The following is a 17,795-nucleotide window of genomic DNA, read 5'->3' on the forward strand; positions in this document are numbered from 1 at the left end:
TCAGCAGCCAGAAATGCTAATGGTTAATTCTGTTCCAAGCAAAAACTATTTCTTTTTAGTCTAGTAATCACATACAATTTTTTTCACAGGTCAATTATTTTTCTGCTATGCAAAATATTTAGGGGTGTTAAAACTATATTTTATGCTGCAATACTATTATTATTTTAAATATCCAAGCAAGCATAAATTGACTACAAACTAACACTAGTCTGATTTCATATGCATAATGCATAATAATCTTAGGAAAAGATGTGAGCCACAACCATTTTCAACAGTGGATAACAAATAAGCAAAACAAAGTATTATGTGATTCTACAGATTTTTCACAGTTGAAAGAACTAATATATTTTCTTACATGTAGGTTTAAGCCTTGGTATGTTGTCACACCAGGCCACACTGCAGTATTTTATTGTTCACTGATATGATTGGTACTTCAGTTATATTAGGTACACGCAGAAAATATCTGAAAATGGCAAAAGCAACATCTGAAAACTTGTTGAAAAGTGTCAAACATAAACTTACTGATACGTCTTCATCCTCACAGAGGTCTAACTGTGCATTGATAGCAGAATCAGCCAATTCTGGAAAATGCTTAAAGAATTTTGGAATAAATTGAGCTGCTAATCTTTTTTCCTTGGTACCACCTTTGACACCATCCAATATCACTTGATAAGCATCTTTATGCTGAAAGAAAGAATGAAGCAGAAAAGAAACACAATTTTGAAGGATGGGAAGCTAAACAAACTTCTTTGAGTCTCCTTTAAATTAGTTAAATTTTACATAGGCTAACAAATGGGCTTATTTTTGGAGTTTTACTGCTTAAATTTGACAGCTACCTTCCTACTATCTGCTCCCTGTCCCCCATGTTATTATTTGTGAGTTGGGAAAGGAGAAGAATGACTCTAATATGAAGTGGAAAAAGCAAGTAAGTTTGTTATGTACCAACACTTCTTTATTCTATTGATTACTGACCCTAGCCTTGTGATTGTATCATGCTTTAAAAATTTGTAATGAATATAATAGAATTCTCAAAGAATTGTGTTACATTTACTTAAATATATTTATCTGTTTCCAATTACCACCTTGCAGAAGGTAGAGAGAATACACTCTTGAAATTAAGCAATACGAGGAAGGTTAGGAAGCTTTATTTTGCTTCACATTTTAGGATATAAAAACAGTAATTCATTCTATATGGCCAACCAATTTCGATGAAGATAGATGCTAATATCACATATTTAACTTTTCATTAAAATAATACATTCAAAGCTCATTTGTTTCCTTTAAAAAAAAATTTCAGAAGTGCTGTCCCTCAGATACTCATAATGTGAAGAATCAACAAGTTCCCAATCCCCCCTACACACTTGTCTCCAAACCAGTCCTTTTATTAAATGGATCAAGCTGGCAAACAAAGTAATAAATATCACAGCCACACAATACTTTTAATTCCTGGAAAACCTTAACCATAATACAAATACCAAATATGTATTTACTCTGTATAAAGAAATTCTCTAAATGCTTTAGATAAGTGAGCTTGCTTTATGCCATCAAGAGCGGAAAACTAAAGAACAGAAAATGGATTAGAGAATTACCACAAATTTAGTTTTGTGATAATTCTTCTCATGGACAATATACTGTGTTAAGTGAAAAAATATATAGCATGATGAAAAGTTATTTAGGTTCAGTGGGATCTCAATTAAGGACATTATTATCATTATTTTTGGCCATCCTACACGGCATGCAAGATCTTAGTTCCCCAACCAGGGATCGAACCCGTGCCCCCTGCAGTGGAAGCTCAAAGCCTTGACCACTGGACCACCAGGGAAGTCCCAAGGACATTATTTTAAAAAAATAATCAGAAATAAAGTGCTCCATGTATCAAAAGGCTATGATCACAATTAGATCTTCTAAAGGTACACATTTTAATATAATCTGCATAATTACTAGATTACTTTAAAAGTTCATATATTGCCAACCTATCTAAAAAAACAAATTCTAAAAATTATTTCTAATAAACAAATTCCATCAAACCAATTAATGACAACTCCTTCTACTATCTTAAACATTAATACCACCCCCTAAATAACAGAAATTTCTGTGAATAAGGTTAGCTTCCTCATGAAATGCAGACACAAAATCAGTCTTCAGGAGTTACTACTTCAAAAGTGTATTATACACTTTTGGGCTTCCCTGGTGGCGTATTGGTTAAGAATCCACCTGCCAATGCAGGGGACATGGGTTCAAGCCCTGGGCCGGGAAGATCCCACATGCCTCGGAGCAACTAAGCCTGTGTGCCACAACTACTTAGTCTGCGCTCTAGAGCCCACAAGGCACAACTACTGAGCCCACAAGCCACAACTACTGAAGCCCGTGCACGTAGAGCCCATGCTCTGCAACAAGAGAAGCCACGGCAATGAGAAGCCCACGCACCACAGTGAAGAGTAGCCCCCATCTGCCGCAACTAGAGAAAGCCCACACGCAGCAATGAAGACACAACGCAGCCAAAAATAAATAAGTTTATATTTTAAAAAGTGTATTATACACTTTTTAGTGCAAAGGTTCAAAAAAATCATGGCTGACTTCTCTACCAATGTACACTCCTGTGGCTTGCTTCATAGCTTCTAGTAGACTTCATAAAACTGAAGTATTGAGCAGTCTGACATCCTTAGTTTTTGCAGAGTATCACAATCCAATTTTCTGTAACTCAAACTTCAGACTTTACTTATAAACCCCTTTGAATTGTCTAAAATTCACTGTCTAAAATTAAATGAAGGATCCCTGCTTAAAACAACCATCCCCCTACCAAGGGAAAAAAATGTGGAAGAGAATAAAAAGGGATTATTAGTAACACTTACTGAAAGCCTACATGGAACTGTGGAATGCCTTCTGTACATGCCTCACAATAATCCTGAATTAGGTGTTACTATGCTTGTTTTTCAGATGAGAAAACCAAGTCTTAGAGAAGTGAAATAATTTGTCCAGAACCACATATAGTTAGTTAAGTAGCAGATCCAGGACCTGAACGTGGTTCTGATAGCCTTTTAAGTCAAGATCTGTGCCCAATACCAAGCTTCTTTAATTGGAATCTTTCAAATTAGTGTCCTGAGATCTTAATTTACAAAGGAGGAGAGAAAGAAAAGCTTGCCAGATGGAGGACTGTCAAAGGTAAAATTTGAGTCCTAAATACAGTCTCCACACAGGCATATAAATTGAAATGTAGTATATTAAACAGCAAGACCTTTGGAAAGTTAAGACATTTTAACATAGTCATAATAGAAATCAAAGTTTTTATCATTAATAGGCATCAGTTCTATCAAATAATTTCACAGACATTACAATAGACTTCAACTAATTATCCTTTATGAAATGCAAAATAAAATTATATTCTTCCTTGCCAGCTTTTTGAATTATGTCCTTTAACTGTAGTACAGGGACAGGACTTTTTAACAGAAATCTCCTTAAAGTAATTACTACTTCTGCTTTTCAAAGTAGGAAACAAGATATAAGTGATATTTGCAGTGATCATAGTGATTTAGTAACAAGTAGGAATGTAACCATAATAAAATGTTTCAAATACTACAAAGCACTGTGTATCTTTGCTTTTCCAATAGTTGTATTTATATTTTAGCTGGATAAATTAATGATCCTAGCTTTTTTTGTTGTTTTTCTTTTTTTGCGGTAGGCAGGCCTCTCACTGTTGTGGCCTCTCCCGTTGCGGAGCACAGGCTCCGGACGCACAGGCTCAGTGGCCATGGCTCACGGGCCCAGCTGCTCCACACCACGTGGGATCTTCCCAGACCGGGGCACGAGCCCGTGTCGCCTGCATCAGCAGGCGGACTCTCAACCACTGCGCCACCAGGGAAGCCCAAGAAGCTTTAATTGTAAATACTTTTAATGGATTTCTAAAGCTGTGTATTTATGTGTGATTTTAATTTCTAATTAAAGGAAAAACTCTAGAGCAATCTCTAAGATATTTTCAAGTAAAAAAGTCAGTTACAATTTGATCCACATTCAGCAGACACATTCTAAAAGAAAAACCTTGCAATTATGATTGTCAAATCACAACTGATATGCATAAGTGGTCACTGACGTGCCGGGTAAGCGACGTTTGGGTCCAGGATGCAGCCTTCATGAAATAAAGCAGAAGAAGAGAGGATGACAAGAAAGAGAAGACAGGATGTAGCTTCAACAAATTTCTCAAGTATGACATAAAAAGAAAATGGGTAAGCTAAGCTATACTACTTCCTTCCTCAGGCTCAATTAATAAACTTAGTTTGAATTTAATGTAAGTGTTAAACTGTTAACACTTCTACATTATTTTTGAGTGATTATGAACTTGGTTGGTCTGTGATTTTAGCTTAAGCATACCCAAAAAAAGTACCAAAAGAATGCTATTTCATGAAATATAAGTCAGTAAAGCTTACACTCTTCCACACTTAGGAGCCAATATACTCCTGTATAAGAGAACACAGGAGGAAGGAGGAGCTTCAAGATGGCAGAAGAGTAAGACATGGAGATCACCTTCCTCCCCATAAATACATCAGAAATACATCTACATGTGGAACAACTCCTACAGAACACCTACTGAATGCTGGCAGAAGACCTCAGACCTCGAAAAGGCAAGAAACTCCCCACGTACCTGGGTACGGCAAAAGAAAAAAGGAAAAACAGACCCAAAAGAATAGGGACGGGACCTGCACCAGTGGGAGGGAGCTGTGAAGGAGGAAAGGTTTCCACACACTAGAAGCCCCTTCGCGGTCGGAGAGTGCGGGTGGCAGAGTGGGGGAGCTTCAGAGCCGCGGAGGAGAGCGCAGCCACAGGGGTGTGGAGGGCAAAGCGGAGAGATTCCCGCGCAGAGGATCGGTGCCAACCGGCACTCACCAGCCCAAGAGGCTTGTCTGCTCACCCGCCGGGACGGGTGGGGGCTGCGAGCTGAGGCTTGGGCTTCGGTCGGATGCAGGGAGAGGACTGGGGTTGGCGGCGTGATCACAGCCTGAAGGGGGCTAATGCACCACGGCTAGCTGGGAGGGAGTCCGGAGAAAGGTCTGGACCTGCCTAAGAGGGAAGAGACTTTTTCTTGCCTCTTTGTTTCCTGGTGCACGAGGTGAGGGGATTAAGAGCACAGCTGAACGGAGCTCCAGAGATGGACGCGTAAGCCACAGCTAACAGCGTGGACCCCAGAGATGGGCATGAGACGCTAAGGCTGCTGCTGCTGCCACCAAGAAGCCTGTGTGAGCACAGGTCACTATCCACACCCCCCTTCCGGGAGCCTGTGCAGCCTGCCACTGCCAGGGGTCCCGTGATCCAGGGACAACTTCCCTGGGAGAACACATGGCAAACCTAAGGCTGATGCAACACAGTGGCCTCTGCCGCCGCAGGCTCACCCCGAACTCCGTACCCCTCCCTCCTCCCAGCCCGAGTGAGCCCGAGCCCCTGAATCAGCTGCTCCTTTAACCCCATCTTGTCTGGGCGGGAACAGACGCCCTCAGGTGACCTACACGCAGAGGCAGGGGCAAATTCAAAGCTGAACCCCAGGAGCTGTGAAAACAAAGAAGAGAAAGGGAAATGTCTCCCAGCAGCCTCAGGAGCAGCGGATTAAATTTCCACAGTCAACTTGATGTACCCTGCATCTGTGGAATACCTGAATAGACAACGAATCATCCCAAATTGAGGAAGTGGACTTTGGGAGCAACAATATATATATTTTTTTCCCTTTTTCTTTTTTTGTGACTGTGTATGTGTATGCTTCTGTGTGTGATTTTGTCTGTATAGCTTTGCTTTTACCATTTATCCTAGGGTTCTGTCTGTCCATTTTTTGTGCTTTTTTTTAGTATACTTTTTAGTGCTTATCATTGCTGAATTTGTTTTTTGGCTTGGTTGCTCTCTTCTTTCTTTTTTTTAATTACTTAAAAAATCTTTTTTAATAATTATTTTATATTTTAATAACTTTATTTTATTTTATCTTCTTCTTTCTTTTTTCTCCCTTTTATTCTGAGCCGTGTGGATGACAGGCTCTTGGTGCTCCAGCCAGGCGTTAGGGCTGTGCCTCTGAGGTGGGACAGCCAAGTTTAGGACATTGGTCCACAAGAGACCTCCCAGGTCCACGTAATATCAAATGGCGAAAATCTCCCAGAGATTGCCATCTCAATGCCAAGACCCAGCTCCACTCAACGACCAGAAAGCTCCAGTGCTGGACATCCTATGCCAAACAACTAGCAAGACAGGAACACAGCCCCACCCATTAGCAGAGAGGCTGCCTAAAATAATAAGGCCACAGACAACCCAAAACACACACCAGACGTGGACCTGCCCACCAGAAAGACAAGATCCAGCCTCATGCACCAGAACACAGGCACGAATCCCCTCTACCAGAAAGCACACACAACCCACTGAACCAATCTTAGCCACTGGGGGCAGACACCAAAAACAACGGGAACTATGAACCTGCAGTCTGTGCAAAGGAGACCCCCAAACACAGAAAGTTAAGAAAAATGAGAAGAGAGAGAAATACACAGCAGATGAAGGAGCAAGGAAAAAACCCACCAGAACAAACAAATGAAGAGGAAATAGTATGCCTGAAAAAGGATTCAGAATAATGATAGTAAAGGTGATCCAAAATCTTGGAAATAGAATGGGGAAAATACAAGAAATGTTTAACAGGGAACTAGAAGAACTAAAGAGCAAACAGTGATGAACAACACAATAAATGAAATTAAAAATGCTCTAGAAGGGATCAATAGCAGAATAACTGAGGCAGAAGAACGGATAAGTGACCTGGAAGATAAAATAGTGGAAATAACTACTGCAGAGCAGAATAAAGAAAGAAAAATGAAAAGAATTGAGGACAGTCTCAGAGAACTCTGGGAGAACGTTAAACGCACCAACATTCGAATTATAGGGGTCCCAGAAGAAGAAGAGATGAGCAAAGAAACTGAGAAAATATTTGAAGAGATTATAGTTGAAAACTTCCCTAATATAGGAAAGGAAATAGTTAAGCAGTCCAGGAAGCACAGGAAGCACAGAAAGTCCCATACAGGATAAATCCAAGGAGAAGTCCAGGAAGCACAGAAAGTCCCATACAGGATAAATCCAAGGAGGAACACGCCAAGACACATACTAATCAAACTATCAAAAATTAAATACAAAGAAAAAATATTAAAAGCAGCAAGGGAAAAACAACAAATAACATACAAGGGAACCCCATAAGGTTAACAGCTGATCTTTCAGCATAAACTCTCCAAGCCAGAAGGAAGTGGCAGGACATATTTAAAGTGATGAAGGGGAAAAACCTACAACCAAGATTACTCTACACAGCAAGGATCTCATTCAGATTTGACAGAGAAATTAAAACTTCTACAGACAACCAAAAGCTAAGAGAATTCAGCACCACCAAACCAGCTCTACAACAAATGCTAAAGGAATTTCTCTAGGCAAGAAACACAAGAGAAGGAAAAGACTTACAATAACAAACCCAAAACAATTAAGAATATGGTAATAGGAACATACATATTGATAATTACCTTAAATGTAAATGGATTAAACGCTCCAACCAAAAGATACAGACTGCCTGAATGGATACAAAAACAAGACCTGTCTATATGCTGTCTACAAGAGACCCACTTCAGACCTAGGGACACACACAGATTGAAAGTCAGGGGATAGAAAAAGATATTGCATGCAAATGGAAATCAAAAGAAAGCTGGAGTAGCAATTCTCATATCAGAAAAAAAGACTTTAAAACAAAGACTATTACAAGAGACAAAGAAGGACACTATATAATGATCAAAGGATCAATCCAAGAAGAAGATATAACAGTTGTAAATATTTATGCACCCAACACAGGAGCATCTCAATACATAAGGCAAATACTAACAGCCATAAAAGGGGAAATCGACAGTAACAACAATAGTAGGGGACTTTTACACCCCACTTTCAACAATGGACAGACCCAAAATGAAAATAAATAAGGAAACACAAGCTTCAAATGATGCATTAAACAAGATGGAATTAATTGATATTTATAGGACATTCTATCCAAAAGGAACAGAATACACTTTCTTCTCAAGTGCTCATGGAACATTCTCCAGGATAGATCATATCTTGGGTCACAAATCAAGCCCTGGTAAATTTAAGAAAATTGAAATCGTATCAAGTATCTTTTCCGACCACAACGCTATGAGACTAGATACAAATTACAGGAAAAAATCTGTAAAAAAATACAAACACATGGAGGCTAAACAATACACTAGTTAATAACCAAGAGACCACTGAAGAAATCAAAGAGGAAATAAAAAATACCTAGAAACAAATGACAATGAAAACACAACGACCCAAAACCCATGGGATGCAGCAAAAGCACTTCTAGAAGGGAAGTTTAGAGCAATACAATCCTACCTCAAGAAACAACAAACATCTCAAATAAACAACTTAACCTTACACCTAAAGCAAGTAAAGAAAGAACAAAAAAGCCCCAAAGTTACCAGAAGAAAAGAAATCATAAGGATCAGATCAGAAATAAATGAAAAAGAAATGAAGGAAACGATAGCAAACATCAATAAAACTAAAAGCTGGTTCTTTGAGAAGATAAACAAAATGGATAAACCGTTAGCCAGACTCATCAAGAAAAAAAGGGAGAAGACTCAAATCAACAGAATTACAAATGAAAAAGAAGTAACAACTGACACTGCAGAAATACAAAGGATCATGAGAGATTAATACAAGCAACTATATGCCAACAAAATGGACAACCTGGATGAAATGGACAAATTCTTAGAAATGCACAACCTTCCGAGACTGAACCAGGAAGAAATAGAAAATATGAACACACCAATCACAAGCACTAAAATTGAAACTGTGATTAAAAATCTTCCAACAAACAAAAGCCCAGGACCAGATGGCTTCACAGGCAAATTCTATCAAACATTTAGAGAAGAGCTAACACCTATCCTTCTCAAACACTTCCAAAATATAGCAGAGGGAGGAACACTCCCAAACTCACTCTACAAGGCCACTGTCACCCTGATACCAAAACCAGACAAAGGTGACATGAAGAAAGCAAACTACAGACCAATATCACGGATGAACATAGATGCAAAAATCATCAACAAAATACTGGCAAACAGAATCCAACAGCACATTAAAAGGTTCATACACCATGATCAAGTGGGGTTTATCTCAGGAATGCAAGGATTCTTCAATATATGCAAATCAATCAATGTGATACAGCATATTAAAAAATTGAAGGAGAAAAATCATATGATCAACTCAATAGATGCAGAGAAAGCTTTCAACAAAATTCAACACCCATTTATGATAAAAACCCTCAAGAAAGTAGGCATAGAGGGAACTTACCTCAACATAATAAAGGCCATTTATGACAATCCCACAGCCAACATCGTCCTCAATGGTGAAAAACTGAAACCATCTCCACTAAGATCAGGAACAAGACAAGGTTGCCCACTCTCACCACTCTTATTCAACATAGTTTTGGAAGTTTTAGCCACAGAAGTCAGAGAAGAAAAAGAAATAAAAAGAATCCAAATCGGAAAAGAAGAAGTAAAGCTGTCACTGTTTGCAGATGACATGATACTATACATTAGAGAATCCTAAAGATGCTACCAGAAAACTACTAGATCTAATCAATGAATTTGGTAAAGTTGCAGAATACAAAATTAATGCACAGAAATCTCTTGCATTCCTATACACTAATGATGAAAAAATCTGAAAGTGAAATTAAGAAAACACTCCCATTTACCACTGCAACAAAAAGAATAAAATATCTAGAATAAACCTACTTAAGGAGACAAAAGAACTGTATGCAAAAAAAAAAAATTATAAGACACTGATGAAAGAAATTAAAGATGATACAAATAGATGGAGAGATATACCACGTTCTTGGATTGGAAGAATCAACATTGTGAAAATGACTCTACTACCCAAAGCAATCTACAGATTCAATGCAATCCGTATCAAACTACCACTGGCATTTTTCACAGAACTAGAACAAAAAATCTCAGAATTTGTATGGAAACACAAAGACCCCGAATAGCCAAATCAATCTTGAGAAAGAAAGACGGAGCTGGAGGAATCAGGCTCCCTGACTTCAGACTATACTACAAAACTACAGTAATCAAGACAGTATGGTACTGGCACAAAAACAGAAATACAAATAAACGGAACAGGATAGAAAGCCCAGAGATAAACCCACGCACATATGCTCGCCTTATCTTTGATAAAGGAGGCAAGAATATCCAGTGGAGAAAAGACAGCCTCTTCAATAAGTGGTGCTGGGAAAACTGGACAGCTACGTGTAAAAATATGAAATTAGAACACTTCCTAACACCATACTCAAAAATAAACTCAAAATGGATTAAATACCTAAATGTAAGGCCAGACACTATCAAACTCTTAGAGGAGGGTTTCCCTGGTGGCGCAGTGGTTGAGAATCTGCCTGCCAATGCAGGGGACACGGGTTCGAGCCCTGGTCTAGGAAGATCCCACATGCCGCGGAGCAACTAGCCCCGTGAGCCACAATTACTGAGCCTGCGCGTCTGGAACCTGTGCTCCGCAACAAGAGAGGCCGCGATAGTGAGAGGCCTGCGCACCGCGATGAAGAGTGGCCCCCACTTCCCGCAGCTAGAGAAAGCCCTCACACAGAAACGAAGAGCCAACACAGCCATAAATAAATAAAATTAAAAAAAAACTCTTAGAGGAAAACATACGCAGAACACCCTATGACATAAATCGCAGCAAGATCTTCTTTGACCCACCTCCTAGAGAAATGGAAATAAAAACAAAAATAAACAAATGGGACCTAATGAAACTCAAAAGCTTTTGCACAGCAAAGGAAAACATAAACAAGACGAAAAGACAACCCTCAGAATGGGAGAAAATATTTGCAAATGAAGCAACTGACAAAGGATTAATCTCCAAAATTTACAAGCAGGTCATGCAGCTCAACATCAAAAAAACAAACAACCCAATCCAAAAATGGGCAGAAGACCTAAATAGACATTTCTCCAAAGAAGATATACAGATTGCCAACGAACACATGAAAGAATGCTCAACATCATTAATCATTAGAGAAATGCAAATCAAAACTACAAAGAGATATCATGTCACACCCATCAGAATGGCCATCATCAAAAAATCTACAAACAATAAATTCTGGAGAGGGTGTGAAGAAAAGGGAACACTCTTGCAGTGTTGGTGGGAATGTAAATTGATACAGCCACTATGGAGAACAGTATGGAGGTTCCTTAAAAAACTACAAACAGAACTACCATACGACCCAGCAATCCCACTACTGGGCATATACCCTGAGAAAATTGATACAGCCACTATGGAGAACAGTATGGAGGTTCCTTAAAAAACTACAAATAGAACTACCATATGACCCAGCAATCCCACTACTGGGCATATACCCTGAGAAAACCATAATTCAAAAAGAGTCATGTACCAAAATGTTCATTGCAGCTCTATTTACAATAGCCAGCACATGGAAACAACCTAAGTGTCCATCATCGGATGAATGGATGAAGAAGATGTGGCACATATATACAATGGAATATTACTCAGCCATAAAAAGAAATGAAATTGAGTTATTTGTAGTGAGGTGGATGGACCTAGAGTCTGTCATACAGAGTGAAGTAAGTCAGAAAGAGAAAAACAAATACCGTATGCTAACACATATATATGGGATCTAAAAAAAAAGAAAAAGGTCATGAAGAACTTGGGGCAAGACGTGAATAAAGACACAGACGTAGTAGAGAATGGACTTGAGGACACAGGGAGGAGGAAGGTTAAGCTGGTTAAAGTGAGAGAGTGGTAGTATATATATGGACATACATACATTACCAAACGTAAAATAGATAGCTAGTGGGAAGCAGTCGCATAGCACAGGGAGATCAGCTCGGTGCTTTGTAACTGCCTGGAGGGGTGGGATAGGGAAGGTGGGAGGGAGGGAGACGCAAGATGAAAGAGATATGGGAACATATGTATATGTATAACTGATTCACTCTGTTATAAAGCAGAAACTAACACACCATTTTAAAGCAATTATACTCCAATAAAAATGTTAAAAAAAGTTCTTCAATAGGCTATATAAAAAAGCAAGCAGATATTCCTAATTAAAAAAAATAAATAAAATAAAATAAAAGGAGTACTGACAGTAGCAGAGAGGGCACTCCCTTCAGTGGTGGCTCTGTGAGCAGCATCTGCGGTACTCATCTCTTTTAAAAAGGGCGAAAATCAAAATAAAGTTAGAAGTAAGTTCTAGACTAAGAAACTCAAATATGGTTTCAGAAGTGTCCAGATAGGTACCCGCCAGGAAATTTAAAGTCTTGACTGTAAATCTTAACAAGGTGACATGAAAATCTGGCTGTGCTACACTATGAATGTAAATATTTTTTTCTCTCCTTAAAAAAACGTGAATGGTGTCCATTCCGTTAAGTTGGCTCTTGCTTTTGTTAATTAAATTCACATGCAGTATCTTGAAGCTCAATACACCTTTTTGGGTGAGCAGTTTTAGGAATTTTCTCTAAAAGGAAAGAAGTATTACACAATAGAGCAGAATCAGTTGGCATTACGGTTTAGTCTAGCTTCAGTTCTCCCAGAATTCACTGTTTGAGGCTGAGCAAATCACAACCTTTCATCACCCAAAGATTTTTTTTCCTTATTTAGTTGCTTGACAATTGTCATTACAGTGTCATGAAGGTACTGATCTCCCATCGCCTACGGGAACCGTGCTAAAATTTTACTGCCCAGCACAGTCTGGTACATGGTAGGCACTCAAGAAAACATACTGAATAAATGAAATTGTGGGTCCTCATGAAAGTCTGCATAAAAGGGTCCCTCCTGTTTTTCACAAAATTCTGTCTCCTAAGCACTCTTCCTAAATTAAAAGCAGATTTTTGCCTTGAGAAACACTACTGACCTCTTGAGAGAGAACTCTGAATCTAAACTGGTATTTATAATTAAAGACAATATAAGAGGGAAATGAGAGCAACTCTCCATTATTCATAGAATATAAAAATCCCATTTGGCTTCTATTTGCTCTAACATACTGTAAGTAGGTGGCTGTCAACCTTTATCCTACTTCAGCAAAAAATGAGGGTGGGGTTATGGGACAGCACTCTGCATACAGTTTCAAAGTTTCCCTAGAAGATTCCTGAATCACCTCTTTGGGAGAGCACCATATACAAATTGACTTGAGAATCACTGTTGTACCTTTTATTCCATCCCCTCTGCTGATGCGCAACAAAGTCAATTTCAGGGAGAACAATTAGCTACAATCTCCCCCAACTCAGTCATAATGAATGAAACTATCTTCACTACTAGTTCTCTATAGGAACAAGGACAACAAACTCAAACTGAGTGACCATAAGTTTTTCCCACCTTGCCTTAATCGGCAGAAAATGTCTCCTTCCCAGCCAACTTAACACACACACCCTACATACATCTACAACAGACTGACTGTCAGTATATATTTCTCATTGATGATGTCAAAATTTCCTACTGAAATGAAAACGTGCAGGGAAGGAAAACCAACTGATATCTGAAAATGGTATATTCGCAATTCTAGATTAAGCTAAAATAAGGTCCCAACATCAAAATTTTTTTTTGTTCGGCTAAGAAAAGTTCTACCTGAATGTCTGGAAAAGGGGATGGGAGAGGTAAAGCCACAGTTTTGCTCATGTTATCAGACTCTGGGATCTGCCACTCACTACTCCAAGAGATGGGTAAGCAGAAGAATCACATGACGTTCTAGGCACTGAAAAGATACAGCATGGGATTTCCAACAACAATGGTCAAGATTACCGCGGGGAGAGCCTGGTTCTTTTCCCAAGAAAACACACAACCACTTGTCAATTCCTCAACTTCAAAGGACTCCAGTACTTGAAAATTCACAAAGAAGCAATGGCTCGTACAGCCAATTCAACACTTGCCAGACAACTCTATTTAAAACTGCACTCTCCCCCAACCCCCCCTACGGCCCTGTTATATTTTCTTCACGACACTCCATTGGGGGAAGGGGGGGAAGCATCTCTCTTTCTTATTTATCACTAGTCTCCCTCACTAAAGGTGCTTTCTGGGAGCGCATGTGTTTTTCTGTCTCGTACCTCCAGCGCCCGGCGCAGAGCCTGGTCCATGACAGGCGCTCAAAAAATGTACTGAATAATGAAATCATGAGCCCTCGTTAAAGTCTGGACGAAAGGGCCTTTCTGTATTTCACAAACTTCTGTCTCCCAAATTCTCTTCGTAAATTAATTGCAGATTTTTGCCTCGAGAAAGACATTTTTGACCTCTCGAGGACTCTCAATCTAATCTTCCAAGGGACTGAGCGCCACCGAAAAGGAGAAAAACTTCAGTGGAATCTGGAGGACAAGGCTTGGAAAGAGACTGAACGGGGCGGGGACGGGGGGCTGAAGAGGCTGAGTTGGGAAATGCCACGGTGAGAAAAGGCTAATCAAGGGAGGCAGAGGAGCCTGGAACCCGGGGACCGCGCTCTCCCTGGTGAAGCCCGAGTCTGCACTCCCGGCGAGGGGCCCACCCCGACGATACAGCCGGGGCGGCTGGGAGCCCGCGGGAGGGCGAAGCAGTAGCCCCCGCCGGCCCGGGGAGCGCTTTCGAAAGGCCGCAGAGCGCCGGGCCCCGCAGGCCGCTAGGGAACTCACTTGGCCCACTTGCTCCGTGGCATCGGCTAAGATGCCATAGTTGCGGTAAAGCTCCTCTACGGTCGGCATGGTGAACGACAAGCCCAGGGCCTGTTACTGCTGTCTTCGTCGTCGCTAGTGCCACCGCCGCCTCTGAAGTTCTCCTAGCCTGCGACTCGCACTATTACGGCTCCAGCTGCCGCCAGTGCCGCCGCCAGTCACCGCGCACGGGACAGCTCCTCCCCCAACGTCCACGTAAAGACGGGCGCGTCGGGAGCGGCCTTCTTTGACTGCCAATGCGCCACCTGCTGTTTTATTGCCCTCTAGCGGTGGGAGGTGCAAAAAGCGGCAAGGACGATTGAACTAGTTCGTGCCTTTTTTTTTTTTTTGGAAGGACTGTGCCTGGCTAGGAGATCTTGGTGCGGGTTGGAGGAAAATACAAAGCTAATTGCGTTTCTGCCCTTAAAAGACCTCACGTTGGCCAGAAAAGTGATTTTACGGGGAGAAAAACAGAATGAGGAGTGAGAGTGCAAGCTGTATGGGAAGTCATAAACTCTATTTACAACTAACTGAAGGAAGGTAACACAAATCTGTGGCAATTGGTTCAGTGTTGCTTTTATTATTTTTTATTTTGGGTTTTGTGGTTTTTTTGAGCAAAAATCACTCAGTTGTCATTAAACAAACAAACAAAACTCAACATCCAAACAAAACAGAAAAACCCAAAAAACAAAAAAAACTTCTGTCCACCAGGCTAAACAGGTCTAGGAGTGAAATTTGCCCTACTGGAAAAGTTTATCTTTGCTTGCTGCCAGAGTAGAGTTTGGGCTACCTGATTGTGTCTAATAACCAAGAGGGTAATAAATAACTGAAACCATATATACTTACTGATAAGAGTCTGCAAGATACAAGTTTAGATGAAAAAAATGGAAGTTGCAAAAGAGGTGTAAAAAGATTACATTTTTATTATAAAAAAACCCCAAAGCGTACAAAACAAAGTTATGTGCATGTGTGTTCATATTGAAATGTCAAGATTGAAACATCAACTGTAATAGATGGTAAATTTCAAAGCCAGATTCACTCGTGCAGAATATATGCAGGCAATGGTTACAAACCAGTTCCTTGGGTCTTGTACTCCTCGTTTAGATTAAGGGTATTAAAAAAATTAGGTGGTAGAAGGAGAGGGATTGGTGACGGTGTTTTTGGAGAGAGATCTTGTGCTTGTGAGCAGCTTGGGGCAACTGTGGCCTCGTTCCCTCAGCCTGGGACCATACTGAGGAGCCTGAAATGTAATCCCTGTAGTTGGAAGACACGAAGGGCCGGTGCCTGACGTATGCCTGAAAAAGCTTGAGTTACCTGTGGCAGCAGAGTGGAGGTGGCCATGTTGGGATCTACCTGCCATCCCAGATTTTTCCTGGAAACAAGGGGGTCAGAGGGATTCCCTTGTACCAGAGATAGGCTTGTAAAAGAGAGAGAGAGGGAGAGATTCTGGATCCATTCCGAGTCCTGCTTCAGGGGGCATCTGTCTGAGCATGAGAAATCCCCCACGGCAAGAATCAGTGGCAACAGAAACTGTGTGACGTTTGAGGGCAGCACATGAGCACCTCATGGGGGTCACAGTTGGGGGTCACCTCTGAAGGTCCCACAGAGTGGCCTATGGAAAAGACCTAGTCTCTACCAACCTGAGAAGGCATGTAGTACTGCACATGTACTAACGTATCCTCTCTTCTCACATCCCCCTCTCAAAGCATATGCCCAGGAGGGCTTAGAAACTGCTTACCAGGTGGGGTGGGGAATAAAGAGCAGAAAGGCAGGATGGGAAGCAGGTCCCAGATGGAGCAGAGAAGATATGATTGTAACTCAAGTTTAGAGTTTGGGTTCACATGTGAGAATGGACATTTTAATTTCTGAATTGAGGACTATTTTTTAACTAAGAGCAAGCAGAAAACTTATGGATCTGCCAGAATTTCTCTCTAGGATCCGAATGAGATTCCTCTACTTCAATAAATTTTAAAGAGATAGTGAAAGACAAATAACAAAGGCAAAGACAAATAACAAAGGTGTATTTGGATCACATCCGCTAAGTTAGGTATTCAATGAAGTGTTAGGTGTATGTGTAAAAATGGGGAAGTGGGGCTTCCCTGGTGGTGAAGTGGTTGAGAATCTGCCTGCTAATGCAGGGGACACAGGTTTGAGCCCTGGTCTGGGAGGATCCCACATGCCGCGGAGCAACGAGGCCCGTGAGCCACAGCTACTGAGCCTGCACGTCTGGAGCCTGTGCTCTGCAACAGGAGAGGCCGCGATAGTGAGAGGCCCGTGCACCGCTATGAAGAGTGACCCCCACTTGCCACAACTAGAGAAAGCCCTCGCACAGAAACAAAGACCCAACACAGCCATAAATTAATTAATTAATTAATTTAAAAAAAATGGGGAAGTGATCTGGGGCAGGTAGTGAGGCTCTAGATTTCTTAACTAACTAGGGAGTCTGTAAGACTGAAAGAAATAATTGAGAATGCCTCCCTAAACTAAAGAAAGTCTGTTTCATCTGAAGTATAGCACCTCCTGCAAAAAGCTTTGTATGCACTCTATACAGTGCAAAAATGTTTCATAAATACAGTCCACCCTTAATCATCAGGACGTTTACGAGTTTGTGAATAACAGTGATAAAGGTGCAGTGGAGGCTGAAGCTGGTCCCACCTTCCCAGCTTGGATTGATTGCCAACTCTTTAGGGTTTCCGTGGGTGGAGAGCCCAGGAGGGAGGGAGGGAGGGAGAGAGCAGCTGAGATGATGTAGCAGTCACGGCTGACGATAATGGTAATGACAGCCACAAAAGTGATAGCTAACATATTGAGCACTTTCTGCTTTTCCTTGTGGGATCTCCCTCTCTCCCTTCTGGCTTGTGAAGAAAAGGTTTAATTCTGTGTCACATCAGAGAGGTCAGGAGGTTACATAAATTTCCCAGAGTTGCTCAGCCAGATTGGTAACAGAAGTGGGATTTGAACCCAGACCCATCTGACTTCAAAACCTGAGCTCTTGGACTCTACAGCTTTATGTATCTTTCCCACCATCTTCCATTGCAGCAACCAGCTGAGGCCCGTGAAGAAAAGTCTTCCCTCCATTAGCTTTCCCTTCACGGACAATGAACA

The 17,795-nt window shown here is 40.9% G+C and overlaps 1 protein-coding gene across 2 annotated transcripts in view; it reads right to left on the reverse strand.

Moving 5' to 3' along the window:
* API5 (apoptosis inhibitor 5) overlaps window positions 1–14,914 on the reverse strand; it is a 37,016-nt gene extending 22,102 nt beyond the window's left edge. For both annotated transcript variants that reach the window (XM_027114960.1, XM_027114959.1), the window contains exons 1-2: window positions 14,673–14,914; window positions 523–684 (exon numbers count right to left, since the gene is read on the reverse strand). In XM_027114960.1, the coding sequence (XP_026970761.1) occupies window positions 523–684; window positions 14,673–14,741 (231 nt within the window). In that variant the 5' untranslated portion in view covers window positions 14,742–14,914. The remainder of the gene's footprint in view (window positions 1–522; window positions 685–14,672) is intronic.
* Window positions 14,915–17,795: the final 2,881 nt, after the last annotated feature.

The sequence above is a fragment of the Aethalodelphis obliquidens genome, unplaced genomic scaffold (genome assembly GCF_003676395.1).
Source record: "Aethalodelphis obliquidens isolate GAN/ISIS:26980383/991018 unplaced genomic scaffold, ASM367639v1 scaffold14, whole genome shotgun sequence".
In the NCBI taxonomy this organism is placed as follows: domain Eukaryota; kingdom Metazoa; phylum Chordata; class Mammalia; order Artiodactyla; family Delphinidae; genus Aethalodelphis; species Aethalodelphis obliquidens.